The following is a 22,397-nucleotide window of genomic DNA, read 5'->3' as shown; positions in this document are numbered from 1 at the left end:
GGCTTCTAGTTATGTATGACAATGCCTTGTAATAAACACGAACATCGTCACACAGCATCAAACTTGTTGATGCGATTTCATGCGGTTACCTTGATTTTCACGCTTAAAATACTCACTAAACTTCATACATGAGAAGTCTGAATTTCTCAGTCAATTCGCTAAATAAACCTGTTTCAATCAAGTCTGCTCCTCTTGTTCTCATTTCACAGCGATGCCTTCTGACAATTACAACTTTGGCGATGTCTTCCAGGCAATTTACATCGCCAAGCAGAAACCTTCGCCACGGCCTGTTTCTGAATACATGAAGGTTGTTTTGCAAAGCTTCCCGCCTCTCGGGAAAGTGACACCTATCCAGGGTACATCGGCCACTTTAACGGCCGTCCTTGAGATACCCAAGGACCGTACCAACGAGCCATGGGAAGTCTCAGTATGGCACTCAGTAGACGGCTCAGATTGGAAGGACCTGGAGGTAGCCTCACTCACAGAGACTGGGGTTCCTCAGACTCTCCAAGTACTGGATGATTCCATGTCACGATTCTATTTCACGTCTTCCTTCTCATTTACAGCATCTGTGCAGTTCACTCTCAAGTTTCGGCATAGTCCTGATGCAGACTGGAGATGGATTCGCGATGAACAGGGTGTCAATGATGGTTTGATCGTCAATGCTTCTAACAGGGTTTCTTCTAGTGACCTCTCTGATTCAATCCCCGATCTTAACTCTCAAGACTGGAGTGTCAAGCCACGTTTGAGTCAATCACCTAGAACTTCACTCTGGTCACTCGAAGCAGTCATTCCAGCTGCAAATGGTGATGAATCTTCGTACAGAGACATCACTATCGGTACTCCCTGGGGCGCTTTTGTTCGGTAAGTTCAGCTGAGTGACACCACGACGTACCGGAAATCCATCAGCGATCATGTTATCTGACTGGACATAGATGGTTTTCTCTTGTAAGACTATGGGCACCGTGGCTTGCACCTCGCCATGGGCACTCTCAGTTTAACCTCGATAAAGATGCCATTCTATGTTGCTTCTTAAGTCCGCAAGGTCAAAACCTAGTGTTCCTTGCCGTCGGCGGTGTCAATCATGTCTTGCCAGTATTTCGCAGTGAGCCTAATGGAAAGCTCCAGGTTCATGTAAGTGCGTCTGGTACAGTTTCCTGCGATATCTGACATTTAAGATCCGAAATGACGGTCTCTCCGAAGAAAAGGCCGTTATTCTTGTTTCGGTTGGAGACTATTTCGACTGCACCATTGCATCTGTGATGTATCATGCTCGAGATATGGTTGCGGGTACGAAGAAGGCCAGTGATGAGTGGTCACAGGAGTTATCCACATTGAAGAATGACTTCAAACCGGAGTGGCTAGAATACTGGTTTGATGGACTGGGTTTCTGTGTGTTCTTGAGTATAATCAACTTCGAGGGACGACGAACTAACGATTTACAGGTACGTGGAACGCTCTGGGCCAACGACTAACAGACCAGAAAATATTCGACGCTCTCAATAAGCTTTCTGAGCATAACATCCAAGTATCTAGTCTCATCATTGATGACAACTGGCAGTCGATCGATTACCGTGGCCCCAGCCAGTTTCAATATGGCTGGAACGATTTTGAAGCGGAGCCCAAGGCATTTCCCAAAGGCTTAAAATCTACCATATCTCATATTCGACAGAATCATCCACACATCCAACACATTGCTGTTTGGCATGCCCTCCTAGGCTACTGGGGTGGCATTGCTCCTGACGGCAAGCTTGCTAAGACATACAAGACTATCGAAGTGACACGGGAAGATGCTGACCGCCGAAACCTTCCGTTGGGTGGGAAGATGATGGTGATCGCACAAGAAGATGTGAATCGATTCTATGATGACTTTTATCGATTCCTTTCAGATGCCGGTATAGATGCTGTTAAGACGGACGCGCAGTTCATGATCGATATGTGGATTGAAGCCTCCCCTCGCCGAGATCTGATCAATACGTACCTCGATGCGTGGATCCTCTCGATACTTCGTCACTTCAGTGGGAAGGCGATATCATGTATGTCGCAGTTCCCGGAGGCACTCTTCCACTCGCAAATGCCAACCAATCGACCTACCATTCTTGTGCGAAACTCTGACGACTTCTTCCCTGAGATTCCTGCTTCACATCCCTGGCACGTGTGGACAAATGCGCACAATGCCATTTTCATGCAGCATCTAAATGTTCTTCCGGACTGGGACATGTTCCAGACTGTCCATGAGTATTCTGGATTTCATGCTGCTGCCAGATGTGTGAGCGGAGGTCCAATTTATATCACTGATGTTCCCGGTGAACATGACATGGATCTCATTGAGCAAATGAGTGGTCGCACTCCACGGGGTAAGACTGTGGTATTCCGGCCAAGCTCTTTAGGAAAGGCCGTTGACCCTTATATTGGATATGACGATGATTTACTCCTCAAGATTGGAAGCTATCATGGTGAGAATTATTTAGAGGAAAGCTAGTAGTGTATACTAATCACAATTCAGGAGCCTCACATACCGGAAGCCCTATTATGGCCATTTTCAATATCTCATCTCGGCCATTGACTGAATTGGTATCCCTTTCGGCTTTCCCTGGTGTGGTTCACGGTCTTGAATACGTGGTTCGTGCTCATACCACGGGTAAGGTTTCTCATCCTACCAAGATCGAGAGCCCAGAGTCACTATTTACTATCTCATTACCTATCAGAGGGTATGAGATTCTCTCCGCCTTTCCTCTAACTCGCCTATCCAGCAAGAAGCGTGGTAATGTCGGGATCTCGAATTTGGGCCTGCTGGGCAAGATGGCTGGCGCAGCAGCAATCCTCATGAGCGATGTTCAAGAGCGAGAGAATGGCCGTGTTTTGATTGATACGCGAGTTAAAGCATTTGGCATCCTAGGTAAGGAGTTACTGTTTTTTTACGATGCCTAAAATCTGACAATCTTTAGGGCTCTATGTCTCTACACTCCCTTCTTTAACGATTGAAGGTGATTTCCTGATCACGGTTCAAGAAAAAGTGATACCCGTGCATACTGTGGCCATTTCTAAGGTTGATACTCGCGTACTTGAGATCGACATTGGGAAAGCCTGGAAGGAATTGGGTCTTGAAACTCGATGGGGAAATGATGTTGAGGTCAAGGTCTACTTCAGCTTATGAGGGTCTATCACGATTGACAACTCACACATACCTACTCAAGGCTAAGAACAACTTGCCAATCTCAATATACACTTAGCTTATTCGTTGTCATAAGCCTTACAAGTTCGCAAACAAGTGCAGTTTATTCATAGGTAGGTACATATCAAGACTTCAACCACAGCTGCAGGGTAAGTCAATTTCAAAGATGTGATAAAGAGCTTATTAATTTTAGCGATCTCGGCAAGAAAAACTAGCAGAGGTTCGAACCCACCTGCCTCGAGACCCGACGCCTGGACCAAGTTCATCCATTCAGAGAAGCAACTGCCCCTCCAAGTCGCCCCTCACCTTGCAGGGTCCCGCGTCCCATAAAAAAGTTTTTGAGGCAGCACCACCAATTCTTTTCTCTTTTCTTTCTTTCGGGAAGAAGCGTTCTATCAATCTTAGCAGTCGATACTAAAGGCCAGAGCTTGCTTATCGACTCAACTCGCCTTCGACCTCACATTTCCATTCTCCTCGTCATATACTCTTTTATCTGCCAGCCATGTCTGCCTCAGTCCTTGACTACACCACAGCCCTCGAGGTGCTGAAGGAGTACAAGCAGAAGGATGGCCTCGACATCCACGAGCTTATGGACACAACCAAGCACGGTGGTCTTACCTACAATGACTTCCTGCTTCTACCCGGCTACATTGGCTTCGCTGCCTCTGAGGTCACCCTCGATGCGCCCATCACCAAGCGCATCACTCTCAAGACTCCCTTCGTCTCGTCTCCCATGGACACTGTCACAGAGCACGAGATGGCCATCCACATGGCTCTCCAGGGCGGTCTTGGTGTTATTCACCACAACTGCTCTCCTGAAGCTCAGGCCGATATGGTCCGCAAGGTCAAGCGATACGAGAACGGTTTCATCCTCGACCCCATCGTCATTGATCGCAACACCACTGTTGGTGAGGCCAAAGCTCTGAAGGAGAAGTGGGGTTTTGGTGGTTTCCCAGTCACTGGTAAGTGTTATACAGCATCCTCACCTCTCACAAGATTGCATGATTATACACCCTTTTATATAACTTTCGTTCCACCGTATAGACTATTGTCATGGGGACTTTATTTACTATGATCAATCACCACAACTGGTTGTTTTCTCATCTATGCTCGCATTGCCCCGCACAAGAATATTGGGCTGACAAGAAATTTTTTAGCCGACGGCAAGCTTGGTTCCAAGCTCCTTGGTATTGTTACCAACCGAGACCTCCAGTTCGAGGAGGACCTTGACCAGCCCGTCTCCAATGTCATGGTTACTGACCTTGTCACTGCTCCCGAGCACGTCACTCTCCTCGAAGCCAACAAGAGTCTTTCCAAGTCCAAGAAGGGCAAGCTGCCCATTGTCGACAAGGACTTCAACCTGGTTTCTATGATCTCTCGCTCCGATTTGACCAAGAATCAGCACTTCCCCAATGCCTCCAAGCTTCCCGACAGCAAGCAGCTCCTCTGCGCTGCTGCCATTGGCACTCGCCCCGAGGACAAGCTTCGTCTGAAGAAGCTGGTTGACGCCGGCCTTGACATCGTTATCCTTGACAGTTCTCAGGGTAACAGCATGTATCAGATTGAGATGATCAAGTGGGTGAAGAGTGAGTTCCCTGGTGTCGATGTCATTGGCGGAAACGTCGTGACTCGAGAGCAGGCTGCTTCTCTGATCGCTGCTGGTGTCGACGGTCTCCGAATCGGTATGGGCAGTGGCTCTGCCTGTATCACCCAGGAGGTTATGGCTGTCGGCCGTCCTCAGGCCGCCGCTGTCTACAGCGTCAGCCGCTTCGCTGCCCGCTTTGGTGTTCCTTGTATCGCCGATGGTGGTATCCAGAACGTTGGCCACATCGTCAAGGGCCTTGCTCTGGGTGCTTCTACCATCATGATGGGTGGTCTCTTGGCTGGTACCACTGAGTCTCCTGGCACTTCTTTCGTCTCCCGCGAGGGTAAGCTCGTCAAGGCTTACCGAGGTATGGGAAGTATCGATGCTATGCAGGACAAGAAGGCCGGCAACGGTGGTAAGGACAGCCAGAAGAGCAATGCTGGTACTGCCCGTTACTTTTCTGAGGGTGATAGCGTCCTGGTTGCTCAGGGTGTCTCTGGCGCTGTTGCTCACCGAGGGTAAGTCATAACCCGAAGCTGAAAGGAACCGCGAATGCTAACATGCAATAGTTCGATCAACAAGTTTGTTCCCTATCTTGCTGCTGGACTCAAGCACTCTCTCCAGGACAGTGGCATGACCAGCCTTAAGACAATGCACGAGAGTGCTGAGGCTGGTGAGCTGCGCTTCGAGCTTCGAACAGCCAGCGCTCAGTTGGAGGGCAACGTCAACATGGAGTCTTATGAGAAGAAGCTTTATGCGTAATGATATATGTTTGAAAAAATGATGGGATGATGGAAAGGGATACGGAAAAACGGACTGGTTTGTTTGTATGCATTCAATTGCATTGGGGATTGGGCACAAGATTCAGAAGGGTTTGATTTGGGTTGAGGGTGAAGAGCCTCTATAACCGTAGATCTGAATAGGCGTTTGTCCAACCACTATAGAGGTGCGGCGTGGGCGTTTTGCTGTCAGCCTGAAAAACGGACAGGGACAGAGGTCATGAATGAAATTTTTATTGATACCCTCGAGGGATACTGAAGTGCTGCCGGTCTGCCCGAGTTGTGATACATCTTGCGAGGATCAGAAGGGGAGATTAACGTCAGCACCAGTCCGTAATTGTATATATCATTAAGCCATTGTACCAGTAAATTCTCAAGAATCGCTTAGTATGACTTGTACTTGATAATCGGCACTCTGGCCTCACAAGCTGTGATTCCGAGCATCGGAATACCACCGTAACATGGAAATCGCCGAAGTATCAAAGTGCACAGACTGTAATCCCGGAAAGCATCATTGCAAAGCGAAACAAAACCATGCCTCGAAGGGGAAGGTCAAGTGGAATCCCAAATGGTAGCTTGCAAGGGTCTCTCGAGCTGAAGCCCGAAGTTTTTTCTTTTTAGAGTTTCAGTAATATTGTCTGCTGACTCTCCATTTCGTATTCCATCGCCGAACTAGGCAATTCAAAAGAGAATGGGAGAATGAATATGACGCTTTCATATGCAACTGAGAAGTGAACCGTAATAGATTATTTCATTGAAGCAAATAATACATCGAAATAAATATAATATAAATAAGAAATGACTGTCTTCGTCACTGGGTATATAGGTATAATCCGTTGGCGCGTACCCGTCCGCGCTGAAAGTCAATTCACATGCCGGACATTTCTCCGATTGCCTTCTTCACATGCATTTCTCTCTTTTTGTGGTGTCATATCGGTGTGAGGCTCCATCTCGCTGTACATTCCCTGGCCGACTGGCCTAATACTGGGGCTGTTGAGGGTTGTAAGTCTGCTGGGGTGGAGGGTAGGATCCCTGAGGCTGGGGAGACTGGTAACCGTGTTGAGGAAGCTGATAATCGGGCTGAGGGGCTTGCTGCTGAGGGTTGGGCTTCTGATCATGATATTGCTGCTGCTGCTGAGCAGGAGGAGATGTTGGCATGTGCATTCCCTCCTTCTGAGCTTGGTAGCCCTGGGTGATGGGCCCCTGAGAGAGGCGAGACTTGACCTCATTGTCCTGCTGGATCAGAGCACAGCAGAGGCACCAGTAACTGACGCAGCAATCGTTCATGCCACTGCCTTTGATGCCGAATCGCTCACGGATCTCACCGCGCTTCATCATGGAGTAACTAGGAGTCGCGCGTTAGTTGACGGTTTGAACAAGACTACGGGAATAGTCTTACATCCAGCCACAGCCAGTCACACAGTTGATCGCGCAGAATATAAGAGCATCGCTGTTGCAGGTATCGGCAGTCTGCATAGTAGGGTCTCTCATACGATCGGCGGTTTTACCCAAGACTATGACGAGTTCATTAGACTTCCAATTGTAATCAATTTGTCCCAGAGATCACATACGGATACAGGGACAGAAAGTGCCGAGCAGGCAAGAGTCGCAGGGCGAGCAATTGCAGAGGTTGTTCTGCCATTCTTGATTCTGGACATTAGGTCCCTGAGAGTACTGCTGGGCCATTGTGAATAATGCGTGAGTTGATTGACCAAGCAATTGATTTATAGTTGAACAGAATTTGAGCCAAGAAGAAAGAGAGTGTGGATTGAAGGAGGGGGGAGGAGGAAGAATAACGGTCAAGAGGGCGCAACGGCGTCTTATGAGAGAAACTCCTACGGACAATCAACAGTCTCGGCACGGTGCTCGCCTTTCGTTTCAGACTGGCGTATCACAAGCAAGCCCTTTCCTCCCAGAGCTTCAGCTCTAAGCCTTCACGGTAGCTAGATCGCCCTTCATTTCCATGACAGGACAGGCAACAGGGGAGCCTAGCAGCCTAGCTAGAAGCCGTCTGACGCCTCGAGCTCAGCAACATGATGGGGAAATCATCCCTTGGTTGCATGTAGCTACCGCATTGACACCGACGCTATGTCTCACAAGCTGGCTGTGCAACTTGTACAACTCTGCACAAACCCGGCAAGCAGAATACCTACTCACATACTTTCCAAGTGCGGTGCTTCACGGTAGAGCTGTTTCCTTGAAAAGGTAGTTCAGCCACGGCTTCTGACTAGCGTCCTAGGGCTGACATGGTTGGCGAGTGGTGGTGGAGTGTGCCCCCAGCGTGTCAGCCTTGGTGTAGGGATCTTTGGAGCTGCAGAAGATTAATGCCGCCCAAGCTGGTTAGTTGAACCGCTTATCATGAGGCCATCAGAATTGAATTGGGTAACTCTCACAGTCGTGTCTGGTCTTGCGCGGTCAGAGTCAAAAGGGTGGAGGACAGCTCTCAGCTTGGGCTTCAATAGGCCACACTAGGCAAAGTTCGGCCACCACTGCGAATGTCATTCCACGATGATATTCTTAGAAAAGACGTGTACATCCCTTAAATGCTGGAACATCCAACTTGGTAGCGTCTCATTGACGATGGGGCAATGCAATTCTTGGTATTTGCGGCTGAAGCGGGCCTGAATAGGTAAATCGGCATGAAAAAAGCCCTGTCGGATTTTTTATGTCGAATTATCGTTGAGGTGCAATTGGCAATCCCAAATGTGATTGTAGAGTGGTATAATAATAAAGGAAACGTGACTGCAATCCGTTTCTACACTAATAAGCGGCCGCGAGCTCACGTAGTAATACGAGCTGCCTTGCAACTTCAACAAGATAAAGTCCGTGTTTGCTTGCATCTACATAGGTAGGTATCGCCTTTCTCATCGAAGTCCAGGCTCGTGCGCCCGCGAAGCCTCGACTCTCTTAGAGGTTGTTTGTCGACTGAGTATCACATAATCGGGTATCACCACCTTTTCTCCTCGTAGTTTTCGCGCCCTCGGTGAGTAATCGTCTTTTGAGAATCCTAGCTTCTCGTAGAACTTGAGGGCAGATTTGTTGCTGACAAAACACGTGAGCATGGCCTTTTCAACTGAAGGTATGTTCTCCGCGACGTCCGTGAAGTAGCCCATGAGCTTCTTGCCGAGACCTGTTCTTTATTGGATGTCAGCTAGCTCAACGGCCATCCGTGTTCTATTTGTGGTACACTCCTGCATGATGGACGAATCCCCGTTGAAATGCGGATGGTCTCAGGAACGGCCATGTTGGCTTACTCACCCTTGTAACTCTGGCTTCAGATGTATCTCATAGCAGTAAACGACCGGCTCATGGTTCTCGAATGTCGGCATAAAAGATGTAAACCCTTTTATGTTGTCCTTGCTGTCTTTCACAAGGATGTAACGAAGGTCCGGGGACCGCATCTCCTTCTTCTTAGTGGCCGGATGCCAACCGAGAGACGAAGTGCGATAATCTTGGCCGCTTGTTTCTTCTACCAAACTATAACATGCCTCCAGATCTCCATTGCTCATGCAGGTAGGACGTATGAGGCTCATGGAATAGGTTGCTCCATCTTGTGGGTGTTTCCATTCTGACCAACCTTGGCTACCACGCTTGTTATGACTGAATTTGTCTGGGTTATACGTAAACTAACCTTGGCTTCACATATTGTGTCAGAAACTCATCATCTTCGACCTTGTTGGCCGTCTCAATGGGGTTTTCGGGTCGTTGTCGTCTTCTTCCAACCAATCTCCTTGGTTCTCTCGTGCCATTCGTATCTGTCATAATCTTAATGTGAGGTCCTGATGCTGCAGACAAAGGAAGAAGAAACAAGGATGAAGATATTGAAAATGAGAATGGCAAGGTGGTAATATACCTGTCTCTGTCAAACATGGTCAAACCTTCCACTAACAACATGAAGGGTTGAATGAACCGGAAAGACCAGGCCCTCTAGATAGCCGAGGTTCGTCCGACATGATGAGAAAGCCCGTTTGAAGCTTTTCATCATCAATATCTAAACCTCAAGGAATGTCAAAATTCACTATTTCTCAATTAACGAGGTAGAAGTTGGCGGAATGGGCCTTAGCATTCGCTTGCTGACATTCAGCCGTGGCTATGCCACCAAACCAGGCGGTTCCCGTCTCAAGCCAACATTAAGTCTCGACCAGGTATGATTTACACGCTCGGGTCTGATACAAGTTTCATGACGTCAAATACTGATAGAATCGTATCTAGTTCATCCAAAGAGGTCGAGTCTTGGCTTTCTACCGCACTATCCTGCGCGGGACAAAAAAGATCGCTGATCCTACAACAAGAGCTGAGTCTCGAAAATATGCCCGCGACGAATTTGAACGGCGTCGCAACGTAACAGACGCTGTATGTTTCCCTCACTCGCTTCTCGACCCATTTACTGACTGTTCTCTCCAAGTCACATGTTCGGTATCTCCTCTCAATTGGAAAGACGGAATGGGAAGGCATGGAGAGGTATATCGATGGTATGTAGCGCAGCAGTTGTGAATGTAGGTGTAGTTGTACATGACGAACAGCTCCGGTCCCAGCACTGTCGTCTTTTTCTCAAATTCCATAGAATTTTTATTCAAGGCTTCTCACTGAAAGAATCGCCCAGCATGTCGTTCGTTCTATCACGCATAATGTTTCCCGTTGCCCGCCTAGCAATGTCCGATTCGCAATTGCTTCACACATATCGTACATATCCTCCCGTATCCCATCATTCAGAATTAACCTTGTCGTTGCTTATGTCGAGGATTCGCCTTGCAGATGATATACAAGTATCCGTTATGTCGCTTGCCGGCTTTCCGTCGAACAACCTATCGAGTATCAGTTCTGCCCGGGTCTAGTCCCCGACGTGAAGCCGAGTTCCTGGCTGCCCTCTCTTACCTTGCAGTGCTCGCATCGCTTCTTTACCGAACTGTGAACCTTCATGCCGCGAGTCTGTTGCATCGACCCGTTTCCGAGTGCTCGAGAGATGGGCGTCGTTGAGGGGCTGGCAAAGAGCGACCAGTTGGCGCGAGTCGCAAAAGCGCCCATGGCATTGATTGGGGTCAATGATCTCGCTGACAGCGAGAAGGCGCGAAGAAATGAAGCCATCGTGGTTGATTCTGAGGCGGACGACCCTGGTCAGAGAGAAGTTCTATCCTTGAACAGTTGAGGTTTGCCTTCGAGTGCCGAATCGTCGAATCACGTGTGGATAAAACCACCCCGGAATCCACTTTTCCCATCTCACCAGGATCCTCAACCTCCATGAACTTCATATCCTGATGACACAAGATCTATAGGTCTTTACAAAATTGTTATGATGCATTCTAGCCATTATGATCACAGTCTTCCCGAAATTTCACCAGAGCTTCGTCTTATTCTAGTGAACTTGATTAACGCTACGGGTCAGAAAATAGCTATCTCAGCATCAACGATCCCAAGCTGTGCTCATTCTCCCATTATAGCCAGCTTCCGTTTTCTTTCAAAAGTTATCATTCTATCCTCCGTGTAGCTATCATCAAGTCCTTGGGTATTGTAAACAAAACCGCATCCTGGGTTCTGCAATGTGCCATCTACCAACAAATCAAAAGCAACCAAACGTTCCGTGAGTTCCCAAGTTCTAGGGCGGACCTAGGTGGGTTTTTCCCAAGCATCACCAAAATCCCGCAGCATCCTGTTCCGGTCGTCGACCTTCTGCAATGTCGGCCCTCACTTTGAGGTTTTGGGCCGCCTTCGTGGCTGACTCGAATGTGTGGCTTTCCTTTGCATCTCTGAATCCTTTAAGGAGAGGGCGCCATCCCTGGCCTTCGCAGAAATGACCCCCGACACCATCATTTTCATCCAGCTCAGCAAGTTTAGAGTCAGTGTAAGTCATGATGATCGAGAGGGCCCGGCATGCATCAATATGAAGAGCATAGTTCTTAGCTTGTGTCTTATTGGCGTCCTTCTGTAGGAGCAAGTCTTGAAGAGTTGCCAGGCCCTGGAGGCAGTCGTTATTTTTCTTGTGCTCGCAAATAAGTTGCTCCTGTAACGATGGCCGGTCGAAATCACCATTTGGGAGGAGCACCATCTGAGGGAGGTCATGTGTGGTCTTCCGGGGCTGCAAAGAAAGGAGTTCTTGGCCATCGTCATGGACCGGAGCATCAACGTTGAAACCTTTGGGGTCCCAGTCCTCCTCTAAGAAAAGTCCCATCAGAGAGATGTCATGTTGTTTTTGGTGATCGCTCTGATGGTCAAGCAAGCCCTGGAACGTACACCCAGCGCAGTCTTGAGGGTCAGGTCGGTTTCGGACCTGCCGGGGGCAAAAGAAAATGTCCAACATCTTGTACCCACACGAGCGGCAAAAGATTGAAGTGACCTTTCGGGTATCGTCGTAGGACGGGTCAAGACTGTTATAATTTGGCGGCTGTAGGTCGGTGCGTACGGCCAGGACCATGTCATACTTCGCTCTTCTCATGGCGGCGTGGTCTTTGGATCCAGCCTCTTTGAGATCAAGATAGCGGTACAACCCGTCTAGGAATTGAAAAATGATACCGGGTAGCATGGGAATATCCGAGAGGTACTTCATGAAGGCTGCGTCTTTATCCATCAGAAGACGGATGCCCATCTTGCGAGCCTTCAGAACAGTTTTCAGAAGAATGGCGAAAACGCCTCGCTGGACCATCTCGAGGTCCATATGGGTCCAAGTGATGCCGTATCCATGTGTCTCTCTTCCGGCAGGCTCCATACCACGTTGCTTCTCTACCTTGGTGAGATTGTCGGCAGTGGGCACCTTGAAGGGCATGCCGGCTTGGTACAGAGGGTAAAAGTCCAAGGCTTCTACTAAGGGCAAGCCCTGGCTGCTGCGCTTCAAATTGACCTCATGGATAAGGTCCAAAAGGCAGACGATATCACCAAAGTGAATCAGGGGGCATTGATAGATGCCAATGGTGGTGACGTGGGGGCAAGCACGCAGGATGCATGCCAACAGTCGTCGGTCAAGAAGTGGCGTTTTCTGGAAGTGAAGAACACGAGTATTTGTCCTTCTGTTGAAGATGTTTGTGACTATGATTTGTCAGTGAAAGCACAGATGTGGAAGGCAATGGAACTTACGGAGGCCGAACATATTCTTCAGTGCGACTGGCTTCGACATGTAATAGTCGAGATTTTCAGGTTGGTCGACATAGTCTTGCATCATGTCTTCGAGGTTGCTGATGTCTGGGATGGACCTGGTCATGTTGATCACAACCTGCGGTGGCTTTGTGCCGCTGTTGCGACAGCGCAAGACTTCTGGGCTCATCCCCTCAATTTGCATCTTCAGTCTTTCTTTGGCATGCCAAGCAGGTCGCTCTGTAGGACCACATTCAGAGTGAATCGATTTGACCAGATTGATGATATCCTTCCGAGTACCTTTTTCCTGTTCTCGATTTTCCTCGTGGGCAGGTGACTCGCTGAAAGCTCTCTGAGAAATCTTTGGGAAAAGACACAAAAAGACGTGACCAGATGGTTCGCCATGGAACTTGTTGGTGGTGAAATCCCAAATAGCCATACCCTTGGAAAGGGCGTCCCATTCATGTGGGCGAGCAAGAGCAAGCTTTTCAAGATGCTTGATGCCGAGCGAAGCAAGTTGCTGTGCGATTAGGAGGCCTTGCGGGTGTGTTCCGTTGAAGACTTCCTTGGTGAGTTCGGAGGTATCATGCTTATTCTCAATGGAGGAGCCGGTTGCCTTGATAAGCAGATTCATGTCGCATGTATATCGACCTTGGAAGCCTTGTTCTTTTCCCTTGTGGGCATAGTCACTAAAATCTGGCTTGTAGAGGCTCTTCTTGCGTTTCTCTTCGTAAGAGGCCTCGACCTCTTCCTTAGTCATGCTAGTGACCAAGGGATGGTAGCCTTGGGACTCGAGACGCTCTCGAGACTCCTTGGGGCCATAGCGTCCTCCATCTTCAGGCTTGCAGATAGGAGTTACCTTCATGAGAGGTTGACGGGCACGGTGATGGTTGTTGGAAGGGATGGCCCGAGTCCATCCAGCATTTGTGTTCCATGCTGAGTTTGTCTCAATCGTCGAGTTGACAAGAATGTTACCAGGAACATTTTGTTTGTTCTTGTTCCGAGATCTCGCTTTGGATTTACTTTTAGCCATGGTTGATGGCTTTGCCGTACAAGAACGGCGAGGTTGTCAAGAGATTAGAGTGAAAGGAGGTCCAAGAATTCCAAGAGAATCCCAAGATGCAGTGTATATGTTTGGATTAGAGGGAAGCAATAAGGGAAAGGTGAGGATGAAAAGAGGAAGTGAGAAGTAGGAGCAGGAAAGGAAGAGGGAGAGGGAGAAGAGAGGGATATATAACAGAAGAGAAGATTATACCCCACTCCGAAAGCATAAGAAGGCTCTGACTCACTGCCAACTAATCAGCTTAGTAGGTAGCTAAGTTACTTGTTAAATTCGTTTGCAGCGCGAGTGGAGGTGTAGAAAGAGAAAGGCTGTGGAGTGTGGCTCAGGCGCGTCACCGCGAAACGAACTCCTGGCACGGGAGCATAAGAGTACAAACGGCCAAGCGCACTCGCACTGATGGCCAATGGTCAGGCTTTTGTGAAGTATTTAGCTCATTAGAGTACAATAGAGAGTTGTAAACAATGAAAGTAATTGTTGCAGTGGATATCAGAGTCTAAATGAGAGATCAGACGAAACAAGGGGTGTGTGATGTAACTCGGCCACTGAAGGCATTCTATCATATGTGCATCTCTACAAGTCTACTATCCGGCTTCTCTGGCGTCATAAAGTGCGTGAGGTGTGATGCTGTTTTGTAGTGCTATGGAGCGCTGTAGAACTATCGTCTGTGATACATCCCCTAAATCTCAGGGCGTGGTTTAGGGGACTCGGCAGGCAGCAAGCATTCTCCCAGCACCGTCTCTAGCTTCGTACACCCTCTGGATAATCTCTAAACACCTATGTTAGGTTTCCATATGTTCTCTAGAAATGCACGAAGAAGTAATGAACCTTAATGCACTGGGTGATGGTTCATGTGCTGTTCACTCCATCTTGTGAACATGGCCACCTGCATCGACTGATTGTTCACTGTACACCCCCTGGTTCATCTGTTTTGCAACAAACGGCAGAAATAATCATCTCGCAAGGCACCGCAATGTTATTCATCTTGTCAACTTGTGTCTTTTCCATCAAATGTGGAAAAGGGGCGAACCCTCAGCCTCGAGCTTTCGGTTGGCATCCAACCGCACAACCCGTTACAGAAACCAAACATCGAATCCACGCGAGTACATAATCCTCAGAGCATATTCGACTGTTTTGTTACCTTCGTGAATAGTACTTGACTTCAGAAATACACTCAAGACTTGAATCTGGGGTCAGAAAGCTAAGAACAGGCACGTGGGGGTCTTCACACATCACCCGGTTGCTAAGAGACTTCCTTTCCCTGATTAACTCCTATCATAAGACTAACAAATCCATTTCTACCTTTTTACAGAGTCTCTCAGTCCCTCGACCAATAATCGTGTCGTCCGCCGCCGTTATGAAACTTCGATCCCCTCAAGATTCGATCACCCACACACACACACGATACTACGATTCATCTTCTAGTTACCCCGTCCGTCTATATCTTTAACTCTATTGCCTCATTTATCTCCAACTTTTCTAGTTGTAACAGGTCTCCAGGGTCAATAGAAGGAGACGTGTCCAAAATACCCCTGAACCGTTGAGAAACTCCCAAGGACGAGTCTGCCCAAGGCACGTTTCGTGCCGTCTACCAAGCAAATCTACAACAACAGTACATGTTGCAATGTTTTGTTACATGCAGCTGAGAAGTTTCGAGATGGTCGAAGTTGATTGATTGAGTGATAGTTAAGTTAAAGCTTATGACATCTCAACGAGACATATCAAGCCAACACACTGAAAAACCACAGTCAACTTTAGCTTCCCGAAGTCAATCTACATATAGCTTTAGTATTAACAAGTTCCTAATGTAAAACAGAATAACATACTCTAATAACAACTCAATCAGTAACCTTATTTGCAGCTGCCTGGGGTATAAGAAGCCTTCAATACAGAAGCTTAATCTCCCAGACGTAGCTACTGACGAAGTCGCGCGTGGCATAAAGAAACATAGTCGATTTCACATTAAGTTCCCTTGAAGAGGGATGGTCGAAGTTGAGTCACAGTCATTGTACTGCCCAGACATTCACGAAAGCTAATACTTGCAATGCCGACAAGCTTGAACACAACCTTGATACATCAAAATAATACCCATGCAATGTTTATAAGGCTTCTTCGAATCAATCACCCATCGCCTGTCGTTCAAAAGCCCGACTCGGGCACCCAGCTTTCGATATCCCGAGAAAAAGGTTTCGGCCCAGACTACTCGGAAGACACGATAATGGGCACCCATGAAACGAAATAATGAAGACGAAACACTCTTTGGTAGACAGCCAAAGTTCAGGCACCAGCGTAATAATACAGTTTGGTCAAAATCGACACGAAGACTGAATACGCACCTATTGCACTGGGGACATGTCGAATCAGGTACAGACACACGCTGGAACAGACATTATTGAGGTATATATGGAGCAGCACTCATTGGGGGAGTCTTTCCTCGAAGCAGATCGAAATGTTCGATCCATTGACATACGGCCGAACCAATACGGGTCCTCTACAAGGGCTCCAATCAAGTCCAAGATCCTCAGTGGCGGTTCAACAGCCTTAACAAGCCAAAGAACTGACCCTAAAGACGCTTGGGTATTTCGTAAGTTGGGACAGACTTGTATAGAGTTTGCATCATGGCCCAGGTCCGATCCTGACGCAATGACACCGACTACCTTTGCATAGGTCACTTTCTACGCCCAATGTTAACTACAAGGTACCGTGTACAACAACCTGTGGTGGCCAACGGCGTTTTGTTCTTTGCGCCGTATTACACTCTTGCTTCATCTCACCGCCGTCTCAGTATACCCCACGAGAGTCATATTAACAAGATATGGATAAATGGGCTGGCAGATCACAGAGCGTGCCATGTTGAAACAGGGAAATAATACGAAGATCTCTCGTGTGATCCAAGATCAGAAAACACAGCCGGCAAGAAAGAAAATTCGAGATGCAGGAGTCCCCGCTAGGCATGTAATCTCTCATCGAATCGGGCATGGTAGGCCTGGGTTCACAATATCTCTGCCTTATCACGTACGCACTCACATGCCGGGCACAGACTGTGCGTTGCATGATAGCCTTGATAGGGCCAAAGCTACCAAGGACAACAGGCTAACCTGGACCAAGTATTTTAGCTTACGCCCAAGATCAGGACAAGGGTTCAACACACCACCAGCCAAACAAAGACATGAGAAACAAGCCGTTCCGGGAGTTTTGGGTGCCATCAAAGAAGTAGTGGTGGGCATGAAAGCATGGCACATGGCCGTAGCTCAATCTGCAAGGGTGCGGGGCTTGCATCAACGGTTCGTTTCGTTTCTCGACGAGGATAAGCTCGAGTCTTCGAGGTGAGTCGTCATTGTCCCAGGAGAGCAAAGGTGTGTGACGGCCGGCATGGAATACCACGCATTCACTTATGCTATCATGTACTTAATGTATGTACGGTTGATTTGACCAATTCTAGGGCACAACGGAACGGGCGGTTAAACAAGGTTGGCTGTGTATGAGATCATGACACGCATGCGCACGAGATCATGCAAACGGGAACTTCGGTTCCATCTGTCTTGGACGTCCTTACATCGACGTACAGAAACTGGTGACAGTTACCATGGTCGAGAATGCAATGTCTTCTGATTCGAAGGCACTCTGCTTCCAAAGTCTCAGGGCTTCTACAAGATGTAGCCGGATATGGAAAACTGGGGTTCAGACCCGAAGCATTCATTAGATATATGCACCGTCTCTGAGATTGATACTATTATCAGAGATATACCAAGCATATCGGTGTTTCGGGTACCGCCAATATGCGAGTGGGATGATCATGTCAAGATGAGGAGGAATGAACCCAAAAGACGCCAAATCATCTGACTCGAAACGGTGGCGCCGTTCAAGACATACATACACAGGACGGGCACCGTTGTGGCCAATGCATGACACAAAAGCTTGTGAACAGCACATGATCGTTCATAGGTAGCGGGAAACGACCGTTTTGAGGTTGATCAGATCGACCTCCAAAACGTCAAAACGGGTTCTACAAGAAAGAGCCCACTCACATGAAGAATCACGAGTCGAATCACGACAACCGCAGAGAAAAAGGTGGATCGCCATACAACAAAGGGCCGCTAGGATAAGTTAAATTGCACGGTCACATAAAATCTCCAATAAGATCATCTTGTGGAACTGCCTTGCTAGCTTGTTATTTGACAAAATGCGAAAATATGCGAGCAGCATTCTAAATCACGTAGGACCGAGGTCAAGTGTTCTTTTGTTGATAACGGTACAGCGATGGAAAATGACAACCACTCTTCATAGCGAATGAGTCATGTTCGCCAAATAGGAGAGAGACTAGCCACGCTGTAAATAACAAAGCCAATGTGAATGGCCGCTGATCAAGCGTGAAACGAATAAGCCCAGTCGCAGTATTGAAAGAGGCGACAAATTTTTAAGCCGCGATATGAATAGAACAGGGACCCTTCAACAGGCTCAGGTCTAGTGAAGAAGGGATCAGCTTCGCTCATCAGGGATACAACCCGAGAAATCTCAACATCGAATGTCGGTGTGCCCTGGATAAAATTCCATCACAGTGGGCACTGGATCGAAACGAACGCTCTGCTGGTCCGGGCTCTATTCCGGGGTTCCAAGGGGCAATGCAACACTGCTTGCTGTTGAAGGAATAAACCGTCTTGGACGTTGGCGATCGAGTTCAACAAAATTCCTCGGCAACATTCACGTCGCAATATGTACTTACCTGACGCCAAAGAGGCTGCAGGGTTGGTCCCACAACCCGAAATCCTGCATGTGGAGAGCTGTGGTTGAATGGTTGCGCTGATGGGCATGTGGACCTAGAGGGCATTGTCAACCGGCCACGGACCATGTATGTAGGTATGGTGATCCCGGGTGTGCACCAGAAGCATCCTACTCCTCTTCTTGTGAGGTTATTGGTGTACGAATCTCTGAAGGGAGGTGGTTGTAGATCAGAGCCAAGTCGACACGGTGAGCAGGATCAGGGAAGATCATACGGAGTATCAGTCAAAATTATAACGCCTCAGGAGCCAGCTCAGACGAGAAGAAGGGGCTCCGAACGGAACCAGAGTTCGAGGCTCTCAAAGCACATGAACTTCATTTTGATGGCATTCTCATGGCTCCTGTCTAACAAAGCTACCGTCAGCCGGTTTAGGTTAGCAGACGTTGGATGTGATTGGAAATCTTTTGGCACATCCAGAGAATTGGTTGTACCGCTCGTGCCGCTGGCCATATATCCTGTGCAAAGTTGTTATTGTCTCGGCTTTGATCCGCCTGTATAGATAGTATGTGTCTTGCCAACCAAGTCCCCAACTTTCAATAGTAGCAGTAGTCTCGGAATGCTTGAGTCAAGGGAATGAAGGAATGAACATCCGTATTGTAGTCCAAATAGCTGGTCCACTGGTATCGGAGGCTTCAGGGCGGTAAACGGCCAAAACTGGCTTGGTGATCGCGGCTCTGGCTGATCTACTATCCCCAACTTGTCACATATCTGTGCTCGAGTTGGTCAAGGCGGTAGCTGAACTGGGAGTCACCTGAACGCACGGTGAGGGAGCGCGATCGTGTGAGCCACGGCTGGGGTTAATCAGTAGTCTGGTCTGCCCTCGATTATGGAATCGAAACCTGAGTGGCTGATGGAGGCCTGAGTGTGGCATCGCGGAACCGTGACATTGTTGTGCCTCCACTGTGAATGGGTAGCCAACCTCCAATGTTCGTGTTGGACAATGGAAATAGCTGTGTGTGGAATGATACAGCCTGCAGGCGCATATATGTACTGATACTTGGTAATCATAGCTATAACTCGACTTGATACACGTTGAACGTTTGGTGGGTGTATACCCCTTGGATTCAGCCTCTGTTCTTGATCGCGTTTGCTCAAATGTTGGTCAATCTCCAGGGTAGCATTCTCCTCATTCATCGTGATTCTTGAAAGTGAGAGAGCTTAACAACAGGCGAATAAGGGTCGTGGAAGCGAGGATTTGCGGGTCTAGCGGTCAAAGTAAGGTACCGATACTATCTTGGGAATCAGAACGTATGCGCTTGGTTCACAAGTCCAGCGAGGTACCTTTCGTGCATGGCAATGTATCTTTTATGGGGTCCAGTCCCTTGCCTCAGTAGACCGTATTGATTGATTCGTCAGAGTATCTTGAGTTAGGGCACAATGCGGATACTGTTTAATACGACGTTCTCGCTAGCGCCCAGCCGCCGTAGGGCCATGTTTAGGCTTGAAACCAGGTCAGACCAGTCTCTCCTTGAACTTTGGGTCTTAGGTAAGGTAGCTAACGTTAAAGAAATCGATGAGCAAGGAATCACCAGATCCCAGACAAACCTGCTGTGTAGTGTAATGGTGTGCTCGGTAGAGTTTCCATGATGGCCGGCTCTCGTAGCCACGACATGTTGGAGGGTTGATATATAAGGTTACTGGATAGAAGCGTTTGTCAGAGGATGACGCTGGTGCGGGTAGCTGAAGTGTGACCTGATATGACATGACCTGACACTTGGGTGCTTGGTGCATCCCACGGCGGAACAGGGATACGCTGTGGACTGGGAGAAAAGCAGCAACAGTGTTGGGGTCGTAAACTCGAACAAAACGGATTTCTTGACCCGAGACGATATTCAAATCCAAACTAACGTCACAATATCCATTGCAGTAAACATGAGACAGTAGAGCCTCATGGCAGCTATGGGCGGCGCCGTGGTTTATCTGAGCGTCAAAGTGGTGCCAGAAGACACAGCAGAGCCAAAAAGCCAATGACAGGGTCATGCAGTCTAGCAGACGACCTCTGGGCTGGGGAAGAGCATTGACGACTGGCTGTAAAATGTCGAAACTGCCACTTGTCGAAATGCTCTGGTTCTGGCATAACAACATCATCTCGGGTTCTGTTATATCGATCCACCCAAGACCATGTCAACTGCGTTGATCTTGGCCGCCTGGGCACGGCGCACTCGTCGGCACTGGGCTCGAGCGAGAAATCCAGGACAAGGACTTGGTGGATAGTTCGGAATGAAGCCTGTCCTGTTGTCAAGGGGCTTTTAACAAGGCCGGTGACAGGAGGCGGCAGGACTTTGGATGGTTGATTGGATTTTGGTGGAAGATCCTAGGAGCTGGGTAGAATGTTTTTATTAATGGGGAACAGTATCCGTACACAGCCACTTAAACAACACAACGAGCCACTGAGTCAAGAGAAAGCCATAATTGTAAATTGATGTGCACACGGCTTTTGGCCCATTTGTGACCCTTGGGATGCACAAGGAGGCCAAGTGCTAGGCCAAATTGCTCGGCAGAGTGGAGATGGATGATACAGGTGATTGGAGAAAAAGGCGGTTTGAAGATCGATATTGAGCACCGTCTTGAGACCCTGTCCGTGCTATTGCTCAGAAACCGAGCTAGAAGAGAAAATCAGTGGACAATGAACAGCGAAATTTGTCTTCCATTTCTCTAGGACCAAGACCCGCATGATTGAGTCAGGGCTGGAGATGGGGTGAGCAAGCCTTGGCATGGTTTTCTATATAGTGGTTGACAGACAGGTAGAGTTCCAGGGCAATCAACACCGTATCGAAGGGTAGTTTGAATCGATGGATGATTTCCATGCCCAAGATGGAGCCGTTGGATACACCTGGTAAAGAATAGCGCTGAAATTTGCGTAGGCAATCTGCATATAGCGGCAACGAATCTAGGCGTGATGATGAGTGTAGTGTATCGTATTCATCTCGAGGATAGTTGTTGATATTGATACAATGCGGAACAGAGTACTGGGATTTACTCGGAGGACGCCCGGAATTGCCAGTCAACTAGAGAATAGGTATCAAAGGGATGATGAGCAACGGAAGTAGAATTATTGGATACGGCCGAAACGGAGGATACGGTGAGCGCCTTCCCTTGCTTCCTTTGCTCCATGTGCTCAAGGTTGGCAAGGAAAGTGCTATTTACATTTTATTTAACCTGCCAGCCTGTGATGAGCGTGCGCCCAGTTCAGACGGAACCAAAGTCCTGAGGTAAGGTGAGGAAGGAGTGTACCATCAGAGACTGAGAAGGTACGTGTCGAGTACGTGGGCCCTGAAATATGCTACTGCAATTTTGTCCGCGACTAGCGTCATTCGCTAGAGTCAATCCACTGGTAGCCGGCAGGTCGATGGGGCATCTGCAATATTAGTTCCACTTGTTTAATGCAGCACAGACCAGGGCATCACCCAGCAACAACAAGGAGAGAAAAATGAGATTGTTGAGAAGAAGCATAGAATTGGTTAACGAGAGACAGGTAATTTTGAGGAGATATTAGTTGCTGGGGAACCAGATGAGTGATGTATCATGTTGCAGATTGCATGAGCTGTGGTGGATGTACTGTAAATGTACGGAGTAAATCCTTATCAAACGGATAGATACGGAGGATGCGATCTGTTGCTGAACCATCAGTGGATGTTGGAAGCTGTGATGTGCCCTGTACTCCTTGATTGTAGGTGTTTTGACGCGAGAGTAGCCAATGAATAGACTAATAAGCGGATCGTTTACAAATGAGGTGCTCCTCCGTTCACATTAAGAGATTACACTTTATCGTGAGAGATTAGGAGATTGTGTGGCTTGAATAGAACAATCGAACTTGAATAACTGCAAATCAGATGCCGAACAGTGCAGTTACTGTCACTGCAGATACGGTCCAGTGATCCCTCGTGCGGCACCAACACTGGATCTATCTACAAACTGTACGGTATGGCTAGCCACTGGTCAACTGAAAAGTTGAC

General features: G+C 48.2%; 8 protein-coding genes across 8 annotated transcripts; 3 read left to right on the top strand and 5 right to left on the bottom strand.

Annotated features, from left to right (window-relative positions):
• Positions 1–211: 211 nt before the first annotated feature.
• FPRO_01469 (uncharacterized protein) lies at positions 212–3,157 on the top strand (the record flags this gene model as incomplete). The annotated part of the gene is made up of 6 exons (XM_031231127.1): positions 212–864; positions 936–1,134; positions 1,179–1,392; positions 1,446–2,456; positions 2,507–2,899; positions 2,949–3,157. 6 exons carry the CDS (start codon positions 212–214, stop codon positions 3,155–3,157), a joined length of 2,679 nt encoding a protein of 892 aa, XP_031075004.1.
• Positions 3,158–3,677: 520 nt separating this feature from the next.
• Positions 3,678–5,522, top strand: FPRO_01470 (putative IMP dehydrogenase; the record flags this gene model as incomplete). Its single annotated transcript, XM_031231116.1, has 3 exons — positions 3,678–4,137; positions 4,333–5,278; positions 5,330–5,522. The coding sequence occupies 3 exons, from the start codon at positions 3,678–3,680 to the stop codon at positions 5,520–5,522; spliced, it is 1,599 nt and encodes a 532-aa protein (XP_031075003.1).
• A 995-nt stretch (positions 5,523–6,517) lies between these two features.
• Positions 6,518–7,225, bottom strand: FPRO_01471 (uncharacterized protein; the record flags this gene model as incomplete). Its single annotated transcript, XM_031231105.1, has 3 exons — positions 6,518–6,884; positions 6,939–7,053; positions 7,111–7,225. 3 exons carry the CDS (start codon positions 7,223–7,225, stop codon positions 6,518–6,520), a joined length of 597 nt encoding a protein of 198 aa, XP_031075002.1.
• A 1,178-nt stretch (positions 7,226–8,403) lies between these two features.
• Positions 8,404–9,301, bottom strand: FPRO_01472 (uncharacterized protein; the record flags this gene model as incomplete). The annotated part of the gene is made up of 3 exons (XM_031231094.1): positions 8,404–8,674; positions 8,798–9,121; positions 9,171–9,301. The coding sequence occupies 3 exons, from the start codon at positions 9,299–9,301 to the stop codon at positions 8,404–8,406; spliced, it is 726 nt and encodes a 241-aa protein (XP_031075001.1).
• A 290-nt stretch (positions 9,302–9,591) lies between these two features.
• Positions 9,592–10,019, top strand: FPRO_01473 (uncharacterized protein; the record flags this gene model as incomplete). The annotated part of the gene is made up of 3 exons (XM_031231083.1): positions 9,592–9,684; positions 9,752–9,892; positions 9,945–10,019. 3 exons carry the CDS (start codon positions 9,592–9,594, stop codon positions 10,017–10,019), a joined length of 309 nt encoding a protein of 102 aa, XP_031075000.1.
• A 235-nt stretch (positions 10,020–10,254) lies between these two features.
• FPRO_01474 (uncharacterized protein) lies at positions 10,255–10,624 on the bottom strand (the record flags this gene model as incomplete). Its single annotated transcript, XM_031231072.1, has 2 exons — positions 10,255–10,344; positions 10,415–10,624. The coding sequence occupies 2 exons, from the start codon at positions 10,622–10,624 to the stop codon at positions 10,255–10,257; spliced, it is 300 nt and encodes a 99-aa protein (XP_031074999.1).
• Positions 10,625–11,165: 541 nt separating this feature from the next.
• On the bottom strand, positions 11,166–13,634 carry FPRO_01475 (uncharacterized protein; the record flags this gene model as incomplete). Its single annotated transcript, XM_031231061.1, has 2 exons — positions 11,166–12,556; positions 12,605–13,634. 2 exons carry the CDS (start codon positions 13,632–13,634, stop codon positions 11,166–11,168), a joined length of 2,421 nt encoding a protein of 806 aa, XP_031074998.1.
• Positions 13,635–19,923: 6,289 nt separating this feature from the next.
• Positions 19,924–20,421, bottom strand: FPRO_01476 (uncharacterized protein; the record flags this gene model as incomplete). The annotated part of the gene is made up of 1 exon (XM_031231050.1): positions 19,924–20,421. One exon carries the CDS (start codon positions 20,419–20,421, stop codon positions 19,924–19,926), a length of 498 nt encoding a protein of 165 aa, XP_031074997.1.
• Between the last annotated feature and the right edge of the window lie 1,976 nt (positions 20,422–22,397).

Source organism: Fusarium proliferatum, assembly GCF_900067095.1.
Source record: "Fusarium proliferatum ET1 genome assembly, contig: FPRO_scaffold001, whole genome shotgun sequence".
Classification (NCBI taxonomy): domain Eukaryota; kingdom Fungi; phylum Ascomycota; class Sordariomycetes; order Hypocreales; family Nectriaceae; genus Fusarium; species Fusarium proliferatum.
Note: the sequence above shows the minus strand (reverse complement) of the source record. Positions and strands in the feature narration are given on the sequence as shown.